Source organism: Lissotriton vulgaris, chromosome 4_1, assembly GCF_964263255.1.
Source record: "Lissotriton vulgaris chromosome 4_1, aLisVul1.2, whole genome shotgun sequence".
In the NCBI taxonomy this organism is placed as follows: Eukaryota; Metazoa; Chordata; class Amphibia; order Caudata; family Salamandridae; genus Lissotriton; species Lissotriton vulgaris.
In genome coordinates, this window is record NC_141691.1 from 1,593,251,174 (window position 1) to 1,593,270,448 (window position 19,275).

A 19,275-nucleotide genomic window follows, 5' to 3' on the forward strand; every position below is an offset into this window, starting at 1 on the left:
AAAGGCTGGCTTGTGTGTGGGGCATTGAAAAATGTAAGTGTTATGTTTGGGGGAGGAAGTTTTGGTTGAGAACTGACCATAAACCTTTAGTAGATATTCTTTCTGGCACCAAAAAAAAAAAGTCTACGGCCAGACTGGCTAGGTTGTCCACCAAACTGGTGGAGTTCAATTTTTCTGTCCTCCATATATCTGGTGGAAAGAATGTTAAAACAGACTTCTTCTCCAGGCTTCCCGTGGACAATTCTCACTATAGCCCTGATATTTCTGATGACATCGAAGAATGTATCATTGCCAATGTTGACGACACTTCAATTTGTTCCGAAAAGTCACTTTGGCAGGATGCCCTTACCAATGACTCCATTTTGAGACAAGTAATGAATTTTGTTATTAAAGGATTGCCCAAGGAGAAATCCCTTTCAATTGATTTACAACCTTACTAAAAAATTCCTGACGAACTTTCCATTGAGAATGATTTGTTGGTTAGCGTTAGCAAACTCATTCCCCCGGATATTTTCAGAGTAAGAATAATGGAAACCGCTCACTCTGGCCATTTGGGCATGAATGCCACAAAGCGCAGGAACAGAAATGATTTTTGGTGGCTCAGTATGGACTGAGATAGTGATAATTTAATCAGGAATTGTGTCAAGTGCTGCTATAGTGACAAGCCTCTTGCCACCAGCACTTCCACACCCAAACCTGTTCCGTGTCCAGCTAGAGTTTGACAAAGAGTTGCAGTTGACTTTATTGGACCTTTTAACGTTTTGCCCAACTGCATGTGGTACTTTATTGTTCTCATTGATCGTCTTTCCAGGTGGGTGGAAGTAAGAGGTGTCTCTGAACCCAACTCCAAGGCTGTCATTCGCAGGATGTTTTTTCCAGAGAAGGCATCCCGGAGGAACTACTAACTGACAATGGGGTACAGTTTACCTCTGTCTCCATGTAATAATTACTGGCCAAACTGGGTGTGAAAGATCTGCACACTCCTCTTTATCACCCTCAATCAAATGGTAAAGTTGAGAGGTTTAATAGGGTTCTGGTTGAATGTGTGCAGAGTACGCTTCATACCAATGGTGATTGTGAAACTGCAGTAGGAAACATAATTTGGGCATATAGGACCACTCCCCACTCTGTTTCTGGTGCCATTCCTTTTGAGTTGATGAGAGGCAGAAAGGTTTTCTCTTCTTTATGCCCCTTTTGGAAATTGGCCGCTATCCACGGTGACTGTAATGTATCCTCTGAAGCTTCTAGGGCTAAGATTGCTTCTGATAATTCTGATCGCTTTAAATATGAAAAACCTTGTCATTCTGGAGCAATTAGGTTCGCTGTTTTTTGGTCAGGGTCAAAGATCCCTTGTTATTGCAAAAAGAAAAATCCAAATTCAGAAAACCTTGCTACATTGTTGAAGTGAAAAATCATTCTGTTCGCCTTGATAATGGCAGATGGTGGAATTTTTCACGTCGAGCCAAGTTCTCACAATGTGGTAAATTGCCAAACTCATTGCCTGCCGTTGACTCTACTTTTAGGAGAAGTTGTAGAGCTAGAAATGTTCCATGCAGACTGCGTGATTAATAGTTGTTTTATTTATTATCTTTATTATTATTATTATTTTTTAAAGGGGGGAGATATGTGGTGTTCTGCAAATTGTTATGTCCCCTTTTGATGTTCTTTATGGTACAGAATGTTGAGATTGTTATAACCTCCTACCAAGTGTAATTCTGTATTAGAATGTATAGGTACAAAGGAATAAACCACCTTGCCTTGCAGCTGGTGCTGATTATCTGGGCCTGTTAGACCTATGTACCAGTTTCTCTATTAAGCTCCTGCTCAAGTATCCATGTTGTGGTCCCCATCTTTTCACCCTTTAAGATGGATGGTGCACTTTGGCTCACTGTATCAAAAGACTGCTGAAGTTGAAAATGGTAATACACAAAAGGGCTTGTATAGCGACCTAAAGAGAGAAGATATAGCTAAAGCTCCAATGTGTCAGCACCATCATGCAGAAGATGTATTTAATATGACAGAAGTGGCCAAGCCCATCCGACATAAAACATTGGGTAAAGCCCCATGCCACCAAAAGTCGATGTGGCTCTTTGACATCTGCCATCAATGCCATCCATAACCACCCCCTTTTGGCCGTCATAAGTGTGGCAGGGTATGCTCAGACGTGAGTCCCTTGCTCACTTTGCCACTGGATTCAAGCAAGCCGGGCTGAAGACGGTTGGAATGCCAGAAACTGGTCCTCGGAAGCTTGTTTCCGGTCCAGGGAAGACCTGGCTTGGCAGTTCGGGCTGGAGTGTTCCCATGAGGCACAGGGTCAGACTGATTTGCATATAGCCATGTCTGAACTGGGGTGGCAGAGTGGGCTAAAGAACGGTGATGGATTAAACCCAGATCTTTTGACTGGGTGTGAGTGTTTGATTGATTCAGATGCTCCGTCCATCACCACCCCCTTTTGTACCACCTTCAATGCCATACAGGCAGGAGGCATGGTTCCAGACTCTTGGAAGTCCTCTATAATAGTGCTGATTCATAGAAAAAGGGAGGAGAGATGATCCCAGTAATTATCAGCCAATCTCTCTACTTTATGGCGCAGGCAAAATATTCGGCAGGTTGCTGCTCTCTCAGTTGAAGTTCTGGGTGGAAGATAATCACATCATATCACCCCTTCGGGCAGGTTTTCACAAGAGGCAGAGAACAAACGATAAAGTGCTGAGATTGTACATGATCTGCTTGAACTATGCAGCTATGCAAACTTCCTGGTCTTCATAGATTTAAAGTCAGCTTTTGATATTGTTAACAAGGCAGTTCTTTTGAGTATTCTGGAGGAACAAATATATACCTAATAATTTACTGAGGATGCTAATGGATCTGCATACTAGCAACACAGCAGTAGTGAAATATGGAAGCAGGGGAAAATGCACAACCGAGTTTGGAATACATACAGGAGTCAGGCGGGTGGCGTCCTAGATCCAGACTTATTAAATATCTATATCAATGGCATAGGGAAGTTCCTTAGCAACCCTGGCCTTGATGTACCCAAGGTGGAGCACGAGTATATCTATATCTTGATGTTTGCAGATGATGCAGTTATCCTAGCATGCACAGAATTGTCAATCCATCGGCTCCTAAAAGGCTTCAAATTATTTTGCAAAACTGAAATTAACTAAAATAAAAGTTGTGGTGACCACCTCTTACAGCGCCAAAATTAGGAGACACAAACATGCAGACCGTACAAAAACTGGAACATTCCTTCTTGAGATGATTATTACACTTGGGTCCAGGATCCCCAATGGTAACGGTTAGAGCACAGGTTGAAATGACAACTGTGTAGGACTTCACTGCCTTTTGTCCTATAGCTAATGGAATGAAGTCTGGACTACCCCAGCCCTCGCAGAGTTTCGGAAGAACTGTAGCTCTCTACATTGGTTCAGACAAGTCGAGCACATTCTAATGTCAACTGGCTGCACAGACCTATGATCAGTGCTTTAAATGGGAAGGTACTCACAGGTACTGAGTATGGGCACTACTTATTGTTACCAATCAGAGTGCCAGCACTTCTCCACTGCCAAGGAGCGTACCGGTACTCATGAAAGGTAAGCACATTGGTGCCAGTTCTACTGAGCTTGAGGCTGTCCGAGCGGAGAAGATCTGTACGGCACTCTGACAGCCAAAGCGCCTCTTTACTCTTAGCTGAGTCACTGCTTAACCATTCAGCAGCGGCTCATTTGCGTTATGAAAGGGATGTCCATATGTTGGAAATGTCACAGTCCTGCTGTGTTTAATAGAGTAGGGCCCATTCCGGCCCTGCTCTGTCAATCATATTCCCACTGTGGTTTGCTGTGCAGCAATGCAGGAATAATCCCAAGTGAACCTTTTTTGGTGAGTATTTGTCTGCTTGTGTGTGTGTCCGCCTACTTCTGAGTATGTTTGAGTGTGAGAGAGGACGCAAGCTCAGAGAGAAAGAAATTCAGAACACTGCGAAACGCAACCAAGTAGGAGCAGTATGACAGTAAGAAGCTGCAAATATTGCTAAACAAGAAAACCTTAGCATAGCATGTTAGGCCTTTATTTTGTGTGATGAGTTAACACGTTTTGTTTATATTAATACATTTCTCACGTTTTGGTACATCCTGCAACTGGTGTAGTACTCATTATTAATGCTGCTATTCCAACGTCTCTTTTGTTCAGAGGCACACTGATTATTAGCCTGAATAGTGCTGTTGATGGCTTGAATGCATTCATTTAAAAGCTCCTTCCATTATGATTTAGGGCCTGTTCCCAACAGGCCTTCACACCACTCTTTATTAGCATATGCAGCTGTTAATCTGCACATATGGGAATTTTGAAAATACTATCAAGGGAAATGCACCGGCAAAATGAAAACTCAATAGAAATCTGAAGAAGAGGAAAGATAGAGAAAATGCCCGGCGCTGGTTCTCAGTTCCCTGTTTTCCTATCAGGGAATCATCCATATGGTAGGTTAGGTACTGAGAAAGATACTCATAACACCATCAAATGTCTATAATTATTTCTTTTATTTCATGATCTCCTTGAGAAACACTTGCAAAACTTTACTTTCTTGGAGTGATGATTACACCAAAGACATTTAGCCATCTTCATCAACACATTGTAATGTCAAGTCAAGTTTAAATTTGTATAGCACACTTCTCACCCAGAGGGTCTCAAGGCGCTTGAGGGAGGGGGCGAGCTTTACTTATCAAATATCCAAGTTTTTAGTTGTTTTCTGAAGGAGAGGTGGTTCTGTGTGAGGCGGAGGTGGGTGGGGGGAGGGGGGGAGGGGGGGGTTTGAATTCCAGATCTTGGCCGCTAAGTAGGAGAAGGATCTTCCTCCCATGGTGGATCTTTGGATGCGTGGGATTGCGGCGAGGGCTTGTTTGGACGATCGAAGTTAGCGGGTGGGGGTGTAGAAGGACAGGCGCGTGTTGAGGTATTCGGGTCCTAGGTCGTAGAGGGCTTTGTGTGCGTGGGTGAGGAGGCGGAACGTTATTCTCTTGTTGACGGGGAGCCAGTGGAGGTCTTTCAGGTGACCGGAAAAGCCCGTCCAAATCGTCCACTGTGGGGAAAATATTAATCCTTAAATCTCGAGGAATGCGGTTCACTTGAAGATATTTCTTACGTGACATTGCATCTCACCATTTTGGAGAGTCTTTTTCCTGAAGCCTTTGAAGTTTGATAAATAATTCCTTGAGCCTCTTAACAATAGGTCTACTATCTGATCTGGGACCTCCAGGTTGTACATTTAAAAAAAATGTCATTGGCTAATGCCTCTCTCTTAAAGTGTTTAGACATCATAAATCATACAGTAACAAAGTTATAGGAAAAAAAATATTTCTAATGTAGGTGACATGCCTCTATGCTAGTTATACAATCTGTAAAAAAAGAGGAAAGATACAGAAAATGCCCAGCGCTGGGTCTCAGTTCCCTATTTTCCTCTCAGGGAATCATCCATATGGTAGATTATGTACTGAGAAAGATACTCATGCCACCATCAAATGTCCATCAGTATGTCTTTTATTTCATGATCTTCTTGAAAAACACTTGCAAAACTTTTCTTGTTGATGAGAATGGTAAACATCTTTGATGCAATCATGACAAAGAAAGAAAAGTTCTGCGTGGGTTTTTCAAGAAGATCATGAAATAAAAGAAATATTTATGGACATTTGATGGTGTTATGAGTATCTTTCTCAGGACATAACCTACTCAATAGAAATGTTTTTGTTTCATCATATCTCAACCCGCATCTAACCCTGCCCGCTAGCCACGCCCCTAGCTCAATTTAATAAATACCACACTTATGTTTTTTCCAATGCAATCCAGACATGAAGAACAAAGCCATACTACAAATGGTCAAAGAAATAATGCATTGCACAAGCATGAGGCTAAGAAAAGTGCCGTATTGATAAAATATCTGGCTATGAAGCCTGAACCTCGGTGGAAGCCATTCCTTGATTTCAGATTTCCACCTGAGAAAAGGGCTTAATATCTCAGGTTTAGATTAGGAACCTTAGATGTTCAGTCCTTCGTCAAATCCTGGTCCAAGGCCTCTGGATCCAAAAGTGACAATTGCTGCTGCTCCTTCGGCAGCCAAAAGACACATGTGCATTTTATGCTTCTTTGTGCAATGCCAATAGCTCCCTGAAAGTTTAATCTCCAGCCCCTGCAAGCCTGAGGATTGGTCAGAAATTTATCAGGCAGTAGCATCCTACATATATGCTGCATGGAAAGCTAGAAGATCAGAAAAAAGTCAGATGTGAGATTAATGGCCAAAGCAGTTAGGATAATAAGCAAGTTCACTTACTACTATAGGATCATTCTTGTTGATGGTTCAACTACATTCTCAGGCATGCCCTATAAGTGAGGCACTGGCTAGTACCAAAGTATTGTACTGAATCGGGTTGCCCGATTGTTGAAGGGTAGTACTAGGAACATTTTTGTACTTTAACTTTATCAACATATGACCACCTAAAGCGAATGATAGATCGCTATGCTTCGATTGTTATCTGTCCGTATAGATACATTTGGGCAGAGGTTTATATTAGCAAGAATGTTTCTGGATGATTATAGTATGATGCACTTTAATAGTAAAGTCAAGGCCATTGAGATCCACTGGAATTTCTTAAGCCACGAAGACTAATGTTGTATTATTTGATTCTAACATGGAGCACTTCATTAACCTTCATGCACAGTTAAGGGCAATAATGGTACATTTATTTTTTTCTTTTATAACCCTTCGCACAATAATTCTTTATGCTTATTTCTGCTTTTTTCGCACACATGCTGCATACATTTGTTTGACCTTATTCGCTGTGCAGGAGATACATTATTCATCTAATTATAATTCTGCTGTTAGTCATTATATTGTGTTGTTTTACCAAGAAATACTACACCTTACCAAATATTGATAAAGAAGATGATAGTCATTATAATTTCTTGGGCCTTCTTGTTATGATACTGTACTCAGGGGAGTAATTTAGACTGACTGTTGGGTCCCTGAGGTTTACCACCCATCTGTTTTGCTGTAATCTACAATTAACAATGTTCAGGAGGGAGGGATTTCATTGGCTCTTAATTTGATATTGATAAAGAAGATGATAGTCATTATAATTTCTTGGGCCTTCTTGTTATGCTACTGTACTCAGGGGAGTAATTTAGACTGACTGTTGGGTCCCTGAGGTTTACCACCCATCTGTTTTGCTGTAATCTACAATTAACAATGTTCAGGAGGGAGGGATTTCATTGGCTCTTAATTTTTTTAAAAAGCACACAACACATACCTCCTACAGGAAAGTACGCGGAATTGGGTTGAAGCCAACTGGGCCGACCTCCTTAAAGCAGTGAATGAAACAATAATATTGCTTTTAGGCACATTATTGCACACAGCCCCAAGCTTGGGAAGAGCACTTTGCTGCCCTATATTGTAAAGGTACGGGTGTTGCTAACCAGGCTTGTACCAATTAAGTACCTCACCTCTCTGTCACAAATCGAGTAGCTGATACTTCTTTCATTTCTACATCCCATACAATAAAAGCAACAGAGGCAATGAAACCTGGGAAGGTACTAGGTCCGGACAGGATTCCGGGAGACCTTCATCGATCTGGAATGGAAGTTTGGGGAGCGTATATATTTTCTAGAGCACCGGAGTCTTGGTGTGGGGTGGAAAGCATACTGATTTTCAAGAAAGGTGCAAAGAGAGTACCAGTGAACTACAGACCAGTTAGTCTAATAGACCACCTTCGGAAAATCTTAGCTAGACAAGTGGTCGATAAGCTAATAGAGGGGATGAATGAGACCCAGGTTCTTTCGCCCTTCCAAGTGGACTTTAGGAGCTGAACTAGCACAAATGATCAAGTCTTCAAGTTTGTTTTGATCCTTTGAAAGTATTTCAAATTAAAAAAGAGCCACTTTATTTGGCCTTTGTTGACCTGAGGGCTGTCTTTGAATTGAAGCCGAGGAATAAAATGTGGAACACCCACAGGTCAATGGGGATCCCAATGAACATCTTAGATATTTTAATTAGGCTCCATGAAAATAACCATGCTCAAGTGCAATGGGAAATAAATGGGGAGGTAACTAAGCAAATACCCGTAGAGCATGGTGTAATACAGGGGTGCGTTTTAGCCCCCCAGTTGTTCTCCCTCTATATCAATAAGGTTATTGATTTTCTTAATTTTTAGGTTCATGGCACCTCTAAATTGGATGGTAAGCCAGTATCGGCATTACTATTTGGGGATGATACCCTTTTTATTTCACATACCCCAATGGGTTTACAAAATGTACGTAATACATTTTCTGCTTTCAGTAATTTGAGGGCTTTAGAGATAAACCACACTAAAACAAAATATATGATCATAGGGGCTTGTAAACGGTTTAAGAGGAGAGTGAGGTTGACTGGCCATCTGTTGGATAGGGTCGAAAGTTTTGAATATCTGGGGATTAGGATTGATAATTCACTTTTGTGGAAAGCCCAAGTTCAGAAAAGCAGAGCACTTTTACTCCATAGACTACCTGCAGTAAATAAAATGTACGGGGAAACAACGTCTCTGTCATTATCACCAGCCATTGAGGTATATAGAGCCAAAGTGCAAATAGCGCCACTCTTTGACGCAGAAATGTGGGGAACTGCAAATACCTTTGACTTTGCTAGATGTGAAACTGGGTTTATAGGATCTTTATAAAACATATCTCAAAGTACCCCATCTGTTCCACTGTTTTTGACCTTGGAAGGGAGAGGACAAGAGATCTGACAGTACTTAAACCCCTTTTGGATTCAACTATGGTTACCTCCTGAGCTGTCCTCTCATAAGAGAGAGCTTAAAGAAATTCAGATGTTAGATAAATAAGGACCTTACACTACTGTGACTTGTCCATGTAAAACCCAGGCAACAACTTTGGGCATGGATGTAATTTGACAGAACCGCCTTCGAACCCTGGAGGAAAAAAAGGAATTGTATTTTTTGCCTTTTGGAATTTTAAAGTACATCACTGCTACTGCTCTGCGAGAACCTGTAATATAACAGATATATTTCTGGCACTTAAACCAACCCCATGTTTCGAAAAGTTTATGGATTCGGTTTTTCCACAACAGGCTAAAAAGGTATATGTTTAGATTAGGTATGGAACCCTGTTAATTAAAATCTTTACATACAATTAGGGAGGGGGGAGCTATGCTACTATTTGTACCTGTCTGATTCGAACAAATGTTTTGAAAAAAGTTGACCATATCCTGTTTTTCTACCTGGTCCACAAGTACGTCAGGAAAAAGTGGATAAGACCACTTTGTATGAACCTGGTATTCAGACAGTTTACCGTGGCTTCTAGTGTATTTCATACTGAAGTGAGTGAGCACCATCATTTTTAGTATTAGTACATTTTATATGCTGTTTGGGGTGGGAGAAAGAATCAAAGGCTTTCTTTTTAAAATAATCTTTGTATACTGGATGTTCTTTATCATTTATTTATGCACTCTTTTAAATCTATGCATTGTATTGTGTGTTTCATGAGAGAAACCCCTAAAATAAACATTATTGGTTGATTGATGTTGCAAATGCGGCAAATCTATAATTATGTGGTTACTGACTGCATTCATAACATTGAAATTACATAATTGATAACACTGTGCATGGTGGAGGTGCAAGTTATAGTTACTCAAGATAGCTATACCTTGTGAATTTCAGTAGTTTTGTTAGTTTAAGATGTTATGTTTCAACTTTCCCTTTCATCTAACTAGAACGTCCCTTTAAACTTTGTTTTTTTTATTGTACAAAAAAGATATAGACACACACACACATACACAAACACTAAAGTGATATGAGGTAAGGTTTGAAGTTTGAAATAAAAAAAACAGTCTTTAAATACAAAAATTCTCAAGGTAGTTTATGAGCTAACAATAGGTTGCATTCCGCCAGGCGCTCCTCACATATTACATTACTCATGGCATGCTAAAATGTATCATTGATGATTTGTAGGTTTTTGTATATAAGGCAAGATCTTCTTACCATACGTAACTAAGTCCCTTTATTCTTGGCTTTTTTCAGTAATTTCCTTTTTTTTTTAACGTAAGGTAAAAGCTTATTACTTTACCAAACTTTAACGTCTTTAACCGTTGAGTCTTTCAGTAAATTTCTGCATTTCTTTCGTCATATTAAACCAACTACCATGCTGTGCACGGCATTCAGTCGGACACAACGGAAGTTGGCTGCAGGGCCTGTCTTGTGACCAAACCTTGCGTCCAGCCGTACTGCAGCTGGCCAAGCCCCACCGGTACAGCCTGCGCCTCAGCCTCTGCAGGCAGCCATCAAAAAATGTTTTTTCTTTAATTTGCAGGTACAGTGGTATTCACCACAAAAAATTCAACCCCCTAGTGGTGTGGAAGCTTGCACAGTTCTACAGTAACATAGAGATGAAGCCTGCGCAGTGATTACCAAAGGAGCCCAGCAATATTGCATGGGAGGGCCGCAATGGTTCCTAATGTGTGGGGGTAATGTTTAAAAAAAAAGAAATCTTAGCCTCTGTGGGGGTCTCTCCGGATCTAGGGGGTCACGATGTCTCTATCCTTCCCTCTTATATAATATTTTTAAAACATTTTGTGGACACAGTGAATAATTTTACAGGATTGGTAATGCTGGCTTTAATATATAATTATATATGTATATTCACTGGGAAAAAAAAGGTTAAAGTAACTTTACAGATAGGTGAAGATGTCAGTGACAACATTAATACTTTGAAAAAAACTCATATTGCATCACTCATGACATGTTGTATGACATCATTCATATTGAATCACTCATTACATGTTCTATGACATTCATTCATGACATCACTGATGACATCTCCCAGAGCTCAAGATTAGGTCTCCATTGTCCCTTTTTCTTGTTTATCAAATGGAATCTAAAAGAAAAGTCCTATTTTTTTCTAGGATCTCAGGATATATATCCACACATTCAAACCGTCAAGAGTAGAGCACTCGCAGGTCCTTGCTTAAGATGTCATTTTAATCGTGCTAACCCCCAACACCCCCCCCTACCCCCCCTCCCCCCTCCAACACCTCTCATTGACAGACACGTTTCGGTAATGTAAGTGAAACCAAGTGTGAGACACCATTATAAAGTGAAAACGTGCATTACGTGAATTAAAAACATGAAAATAGAAGATGACTTGATAAAGTTACTACTCAATGTAGAATACATTGTGGCCATCTTTAAACCTGTTTCAGACATGAGCAAGTCAATACAAGATCAGTACTCCATTATTATATAAACATACACATATACACAATTGATAAGTGGTTAAAAACACATTTCATAGTTAAAAAATCTGATAAATATTTAAGCTTTTAATGTAAAAATGTATCCTAAGAAAAGTTAATATTAAAAAGTCGGCTTATGAAAAAGGTTAGTTTCCTCTCTCTTTTTATCATGAGTGGATTGCTGTTTTTTAAACCACTTGGGGTACTGACAGGTTACCACAATTGCCCCCTGAATGGGAAAACCTGTAGAACGGAATAGGCGAAGAAAACTGGGGCCCAGATTGGAATGATAAACATAATTGTTGGGAAATGAACTACTCTACAGGGTGTTCTATCTCTAAAAGAAGATCAGTAAGAGAAAGCCAGGAGCAGTAAGGTTTAATGTGATCCTACAACATAATTCCAAATGAGCCCATAGTTACTTGTCTATGCGGAGGCCTAGAGAGGCTCTGGTTTGCAGATGGAATGATATGTTTGGATTCTAGAGCCCTCAATGCTCTGGTCCTATCCCCCCTCTTTCGATCTTGGGGAACGAAAGCTTCTTTTGAGAGTTGTGATTTCCTTTAGAGAGGATATTTTTAAATACCAATGTGTGTCATTTGTGAATTAGTACCCCATTTGATGTTCGAGTTTACATAAGTAGCCCAAGAGGTTCCATGTGGAAGTAAATAAGGACTGGTCAAAGGATGGACCCTTTTGGGGGCCGCAAACAGCTTTTCATATTTTCGATTTGAGTGCTCCAAATTTAACTAGGTTGGAGTGACCAATTAGAAATGTTTTTAAACAACTGAGTACTTACTATTTTAGTCCCATTCTGTTTACTAGTGTATTTAAGAAAGCTTAATAACTAATTGTGCCAAAATCATCTGACAAGTCTAGTAGAATTAACAGGCAAACCTCCATTGTAAAGTATTTTCAGAATACCATCCAAGATTATTACTGAACGTTTCTGCATCTTGCCCTCCTGTAAATCCCATTTGTGAAAGGGAAATAAAAGTTATGATTAAAGTATTTGTTTAGTGGGGAGACTACACTTTTCCTAAAGGCTTTGCCTAACAACGGTAAGTTAGTAACTTGTCTGTAGTTGTCGAGGGTTTTTGGATCAGCGTTGAGTTTTTTAAAATCTTGAGGCTAGACTGGATAGAAGCCTTGTTGTACATGTTTATCAGAGCACTCAATATGGTGCTAGAAGGAGGAAATTGCTTTTTATTAGTTTAGCAGGTACTAGGTCATCCAAGTAGAATGCTAGCCACAATAGTTTGATTACTTTAGTTTGATCATCTAATTGAAATACCTTGAATAAGCTCCATGTGTTTTTTTTCAGTAAATAGGTAGTATATGCAGACATAGAAGGATTGAGTTTATTTCCGATTTTCTCCAAAAATAATCTTAAGAACGTGTTGCTTTTTATTCTTAGAAGGGGTGGTGACCTTCGGTTTAGGATCTGAAGTGTTCTTGTTGATGGATTTGAATACCGTTTTCTGAGGATTCAGAGAGAGTGCCAATTTGCTTTTGAACGTACACTGCTTTCTCATTTTATATTTCTGGTTTACATTTTACTTTTCAATTGCAGTTTAATTCTGGCTGTCTTTTTCATTTTCAGTTTCTTTTCTAGATGTTTAGCTACAGCTTTGAGCTTATGGAGTTTTTCATTGAACTATGACTTAATAGGCAAGTTTCTTGGGGTATTTCCTTTTTTTTGCAGCCAGTTTATCCTCAAAGTTTTCTAACCTTTTCATGTAATTATTTAGGGATGTGTTAATGTCGGTATGTAAGTTGAGGTTGCCAAATTGTGGAAAGAGAAAGGTACTCAATGCTTCTTTAGTAATGTTCTTGTAATTTTTTTATCACCGCTATCGCTCCAGATTGTGGCTGGTGTATCTTATTTGCTCATGAGCACAATGTCAAAGAGCAATGGGAAGTGATCTGACTAATCAACTTTCTTTGAAAGTAGATGTGAGATTACAGCAATTGAGGATATATGTTCAGGTCTTGGATTCATATCACAGTGATGCATTTGAAAAGTTGTTGAAAAGAATAAATGACATGTAAGGATACCTAACACTGAATTCAGTAAAGAAGCACAGTTATATGAGAAAGGCGTAAACACTTGAGGCAGTTCACTACTGCACACAGATTATCTGCTCTGACAAAGGTTGGGCAGCTAGAACCACAACTAATGTGGCTTAAAGCCTTTACAGGGAAACACATTTGTCATTTATGCAAGAAATTAGACTGAAAGGTGAGAAAGCAGCTGCAACCCTAGGTCAAACAGTTTTTCAACCTGTAGCAGATCCATATTCTGCTAGACATGCCAGAAATATAGTGCTTGCACAACCATTTTTCTTCATTGGTAGACCACGTTTATAAAGTGTAGGTAGATAGTACTTGAAAATATGAGAAAGGAATATAAGATGAAACCGTGACTAAAAACACACCTGTGAATTTTTTAACTGCGTCACCTACCTCAATTTGCATCTTTAGATGTGTCTTGAAGTTGGACAGCAAGGTTAAGAAGATTGAAAGAGAGAGTTCAAAAACTTCTGGAACAGATGAAACTCCATTCTTTGACAGTGCAACACACAGATACTGCTTAATAGCATTGATAAACATCTCATTTGTCTTGAAAACTGGTCCTGCGTTCTGCAGAATGGACAGAAGCAACTGCAAGGAAATAACCTTTGACCTCAACTCGTGGGACCTAGAATGAAACAGTAACACTCAGATCATAAGTACACTTGCAACTTTGCAATTCAGATTTTACTGACCATAATCTTTTCAGTAAAGTAGAAAGTTCAAATGTTAATGCAAAATGTCAAAGAGAAAACAGGGAAATTAAACTAGTATGTTTTCCCAGCTACAAATTAAACAAAACTTAAAGTGGCATAACATTTTTAACTTCTTTTATTGAAGATTTTTTTAACAATGGCATTAAAACACAAATTATATGTAAAAGATTGCAGGAGCCATGCAGGATTGTATAAGAGAACTTTATTCTGCCTCACCTACCAACATCCCAAACGTCACCCTGCCACACACAAGCAGGGTGACGCCAACAAGTTCCAAGAGTATCTGCAGCGTAGATGCAGTGGTTGAGATACTATACATCTACATGGGTAGATGCAGTGGTGGAGAAACTATACATCTTCTCTCGTAACAAACACACAGAACTATAACACGATAAGATGAAATAAGGAACAATCAATGAATGAGTAATATAAAGGTAAACTAGTTGCACTGAAACATACATGCAGCTTAAAAAGATTATACCACATATTCCTTGAGATATGCAGGTTTTTTTCCGAATTTGTTTGCTCTTTACCTGCAAACCTTGGTAGAACCACCACCACCCTCACCCTACTTTAGCCCTTCATACAAGGACACACCTGGGATACAAGAGTTGTCAAACACACAACCCTTCTTGCATACAGAGACACTACTTAAATTTCAGCTGCAACCTTCAATAGTTTTTATGGCACAGTCGAAAATCTTAACCACCTCTCAAGGTTATCCTAATTGTACCATGGTAATTCCCCAAAAGGTGCTCTGACCTAATCCCCAACACCCAACAAGATTTTACATACTCGATTCCTTTCATCAAAGCAGGTTTTTCTGTTTTTGACCTTTCTATCTCCTTCTGCCTCCATGTATCCTGCTCAAACACAAGTAACCATACCTTCCACCAAGACATCCAGCTAGGTACAAGTTTGGAGTGTGGGCGATGCCCACTAAACAGCTCGAATGGCATCTTGTCAGTGGTCGCATTGGGAGAGAGCCTGTAGGAAACCACATGCTCTTAAGGACACACTTCCAATCGAAACAGTTCTCTCTTGACAGCCGAATGCCCTTCTTGAGGGAATAATTAAAGTGTTCTACCCTGCCATTGGTCGTTGGATGATAGTGAAAGCATTTTATGTGTGCGATAGCACACACTTCAATAAAAAATGTACTTCTTATCAGCATAATTGAATACCATTGTATGGTAAAACAGAGCATGGAAAACCTTCTCAATCAAAAAGTCCTTTAAAATATATATTGATAAGCTGTGATGTAGAAACTGTGAGCACTTACTATTTGAAACATGCTTCTGTTGGGGGGCGTGGTCTCCCCAACCAGCAAGATGGCCGATCTTTGAGTGCGCTCTGCCTGCCGAGATACCATCCTTTCAAGATCCATGCATAAAACAAACCAGCAATGCTCTAAACAACACTAAACCTCTTCCTGAAGTGATGGTGAACAAAACGATGCCTCTTTGAAAGGGTATCAGCTCCAGGCCGCCATGATAGACACGCACTGAGTCAGGCCTGGTACGGCGCAAAGAGGGCTGTGAAGCTGCCGTGACACTGGTGCGGAGTCGAACTGCAATTGAATCCCGGGGGCAGAGATCAATGTCATTGGCGATGAGGAAGAGCCCCCTATGAATCCTCTGGGCCATGCTGAATAGCCGAACAGGGTGCTGCTGTAACGAACTGCGAGCTGCCGCAAGAGAAACAACGCAGCGAAAGTTGGGGCTGACCAGCGGCAAAGCGGTGACTGTCTTTGCAGATGTGCTGCCTGCGATGGTCTGTGCAACCCCACTCGGGATCGTAGCTCAAAGCTGTGAGGAGGTACATGGGTCGGCTGGGGAGCGGGGCGCACCTGAAGCGGTCTCAGAAGCGGATGCTTGCCTCTCCCCTGGACTGACTCGGGCAGCGCTGCGTGTAAAAGCTACAGTAGAGACACTTGCTGCGCTGTTTGTCCCCTTGCGCCCGGTACTTTTGGGCCTCTGAATGGCTGTGGGTTTGCTGGTACCCTGAGCGGGAGGCCTGAGCTGAACGCGAGACAGTGAAGATTGCGGTCCTCCTACGAGGCCTGTGAGCGTGCCTGCCTGCTCTGCTAAAGGTTGGCCTGTCTCTTTCTGACACCTGGTAAGACTACCTGTGGGCACTGCCTGCCTGAGGACTTAGTGACCTGCGCCAGTGCTAGAGATGATTGCTACCAACACTATTGGGTGCACTTGCTGACAGAGACAGGGACCCTGGGTATCTATTTGGTGAATGTCCCTATTAACATTATCAGCCTCACTTGATATTAGCTGCTAATGTTTTCCCAGGAAGCTGGTGCATCTTCCTTGGGGGGGGGGGGGCTGTTGCCACTGCTTTCAAAACTGCTACGGTTGGGGCTGTTGTCAGGTTACGCACCATGCCTCAGGCTGTATAATTGTGCAATGTGTCTAGCGCCACAGACATCCGCAGTTATGGGGGAAATCGGTGCTAAACAATCCAAATTATCCTTTGAGAATAAATGACTCACAAGTGCAGACAGACTCTGGAACTGAGGGAGAAGGCGACAATCCCTCCACGGTGCCCCTGGATGAGATCGGAGAGGATCTTTATGCTTCTTGCTGGAAATGAGATCCAGCCTGAAGACCATCAATAGCAAGCTAGACTTGCTTACTTCTCAGCTCGACCAGGTCAAGAAACAGGTGGATACCCATGAAACTAGGCTGGACCAGCTTGAAAATCGTTTCTCGGATGCGCAAGGCTTCCAGGTCGAGACCAAAGAGCAGCTATTGCAAATGGACAAGGTATTAATTCTGATAAGGGCCAAAAATGATGATTTGGAAGCCAGGTTGCAGCGCAATAATATTTGCATATTGGCCATTCCGGATACGACAGCCATCTCTAAAATGGAAACTTACATTTAGGACTTCTTGAAAGACCAGTTTGGGCCTGATCTATCGGTGGCTTTCATTGTCAAGCGCCCCATCGCATCTTAACGCCTAGGCCGCCAGTAGGATCTATTCCTCGCCCGATCCTTGCCCGGCTGCTGAACTATCGAGACCAGGATGCGGTCCTGTGTTTGGCCAGAAAACGTGGATCTATTCAAGATAAAGGTAACAATAACTCATATTTTCTGGATTTCCCGCCTGCCGTTCAAGCTGCATGGTGTGAATTTGTGCCAGTTAAGCGCCTGCTCCTATCTGCGAAGTGCCAAATGCTCTACTGTATCCCGCCAAATTGAAAGTCACTCATGACGGCACCGCTCATTTTTTCACTGATGCAAAGTCAGCGATGAAATTTGCTAAGGATGTGTGCGGATGACGACGGACTGCCAAATCTAAAGACAATCGAAGTCCAGAGGAGCACCTTAGTGACGATGACTGAGCGTCTGCAACCAGTGCCGGTATTTGTGTTCTCAATAGCTGATTGCCACCAAACTTATGTTGATTCAGAGTCATACTGTGCTTAGAATTCTGCTAAGGTTTAGTCTTATCTATCTTGCTCATTTCGTGGGAGCTGTATATCTGATATTTTCGCTTTGCTGGTGCTCTGCATCCTTCTCAGCCACCCCACCTCTGGGCAGGGCTGTATGCCGGGGACCCCATGCCTCCAGGGAGACCTCCCGCATTTTAACACCAGGCCCTAGCCTGGGTCATGTTGTTGAATTGTTCTGTGGGGGGTGGTTTGGGGGTATCACACAACCACAATGGGGGGTTGGTGTGGGTTGGGGGTGGGAAGGGGAGGTTACAGTTGGGGAGTTAGACAGGAGAACGATGTATATCCATTTATATACTGATGATCACTACCGCATGCCTAACAACCCTCACTGGGGAATGCGAGGGAGGGTTCAGCCCCATGGGTCACTGCTCGAACCACTTGCCATATTCCCGCCTTTCTTTGAGCCACTCACATTTACCATGGACATAACACTCGGGTGGGAATGAGTACCTTTAGATTCTTAACTTGGAACTTTTGTGGCCTGAATGCTTGTAGAATGGTTCATTCATATCTCAGCAGAACCATATAGATCTATGTCTACTACAGGAGACCCACTTAAATAGCACAACTCACCTGAGACTACACCACAAGCGCTGGGTGCATAATTTACTCCAACTATGCGAGGGGAGTGACCATTCTGATTCAACAGGGTATTGACTGGAGAACGTTTGACTCGCAGTTAAACCCGGAGGGCAGATTTGTCATATTCTTTTGTTTGTTGGGGGGGGGGAATGAAGCTAACGATTGCAGTGGTTTATGGGCCGAATACTGATTGCCCCAAATGTATTCGAAATGCATGGGCCAAGAGTCAACTGCTAGGCTGCGACACAATAATATGGGGAGGCGACTTTACTTCAACACTGAGCGATTTCTTGGACAGGAGGGGCTCCTTGCGCACCCCAACTCTTGTGCTGCACTAAACAAGATATCACAGGACGGGAGATTGACAGACATTTGGCGGTTGAGGAACCCACATGTCCTTGCTCTGTCCACCTATAGCTGTCTTTTGGGTGGTTATCTTCCACATCATTCATGCAATACTAGGGGTTTCGGTGAACCGCAGCTACTCATGGGGTTGCTGGGGTATGTTAAAGACACTAAGGCCGAAACTACATGCATTACTCCTCTTGTGTCCATTCATTGGGTAGATCAAAAGGTGCCCCAACTAAGGCCTGGATCCAAGACGTCACATTTAACCTCACGTAATTGTCAACTTATTGGGAGTTAATGCCCGCTGCCTCACGACCTAAGGATATATGGGCCCCCTTTTTAAATTGGCTACAAACACTTCAGGAGGTCGACTCAACTTCCCCTAACCGAACTGCTGTTCTGGATCCACAGTCATCGAACACATATTACACGCAGGCCCTCCCTGCTCTGCCTCTTCTGGGCGGCTGTTCTGATATGACATTGGCTGACCCCCCAAGGCGGAACCGCAGTTATTTAATCTGGCAAATGTTATTGTTATGCTAAAGATCTCTGGTGAACTAGCCCATTGTCGGTACTATTAACACTTTGTGATGTGTATGATGCCTCCTGTTGGTTTTTGTTATAGTTCATTCTTTGTTGCCTATCTCATTTATTGAATTTACATGCTCAAAACACAGATATACGTGCTTTTTACAGTCTCTCTGTCATATCATCTGTGTATACCAGTCAAAACTTAATAAATTAAGTAAAAAAAAAAAAAAAAAACATGCGCCTGTTTCAAGCAAAGCTGAGAGTGGTGAAAGGAGGGCAGCCGTATTT

General features: G+C 41.6%; 1 protein-coding gene across 1 annotated transcript in view; it reads right to left on the minus strand.

The window, feature by feature from the left end:
• ARFGEF1 (ARF guanine nucleotide exchange factor 1) overlaps window positions 1-19,275 on the minus strand; it is a 1,029,389-nt gene that overhangs the window by 430,932 nt on the left and 579,182 nt on the right. The window contains exon 10 of the mRNA XM_086918014.1: window positions 13,733-13,967. Coding sequence (XP_086774140.1) covers window positions 13,733-13,967 — 235 coding nt within the window. The remainder of the gene's footprint in view (window positions 1-13,732; window positions 13,968-19,275) is intronic.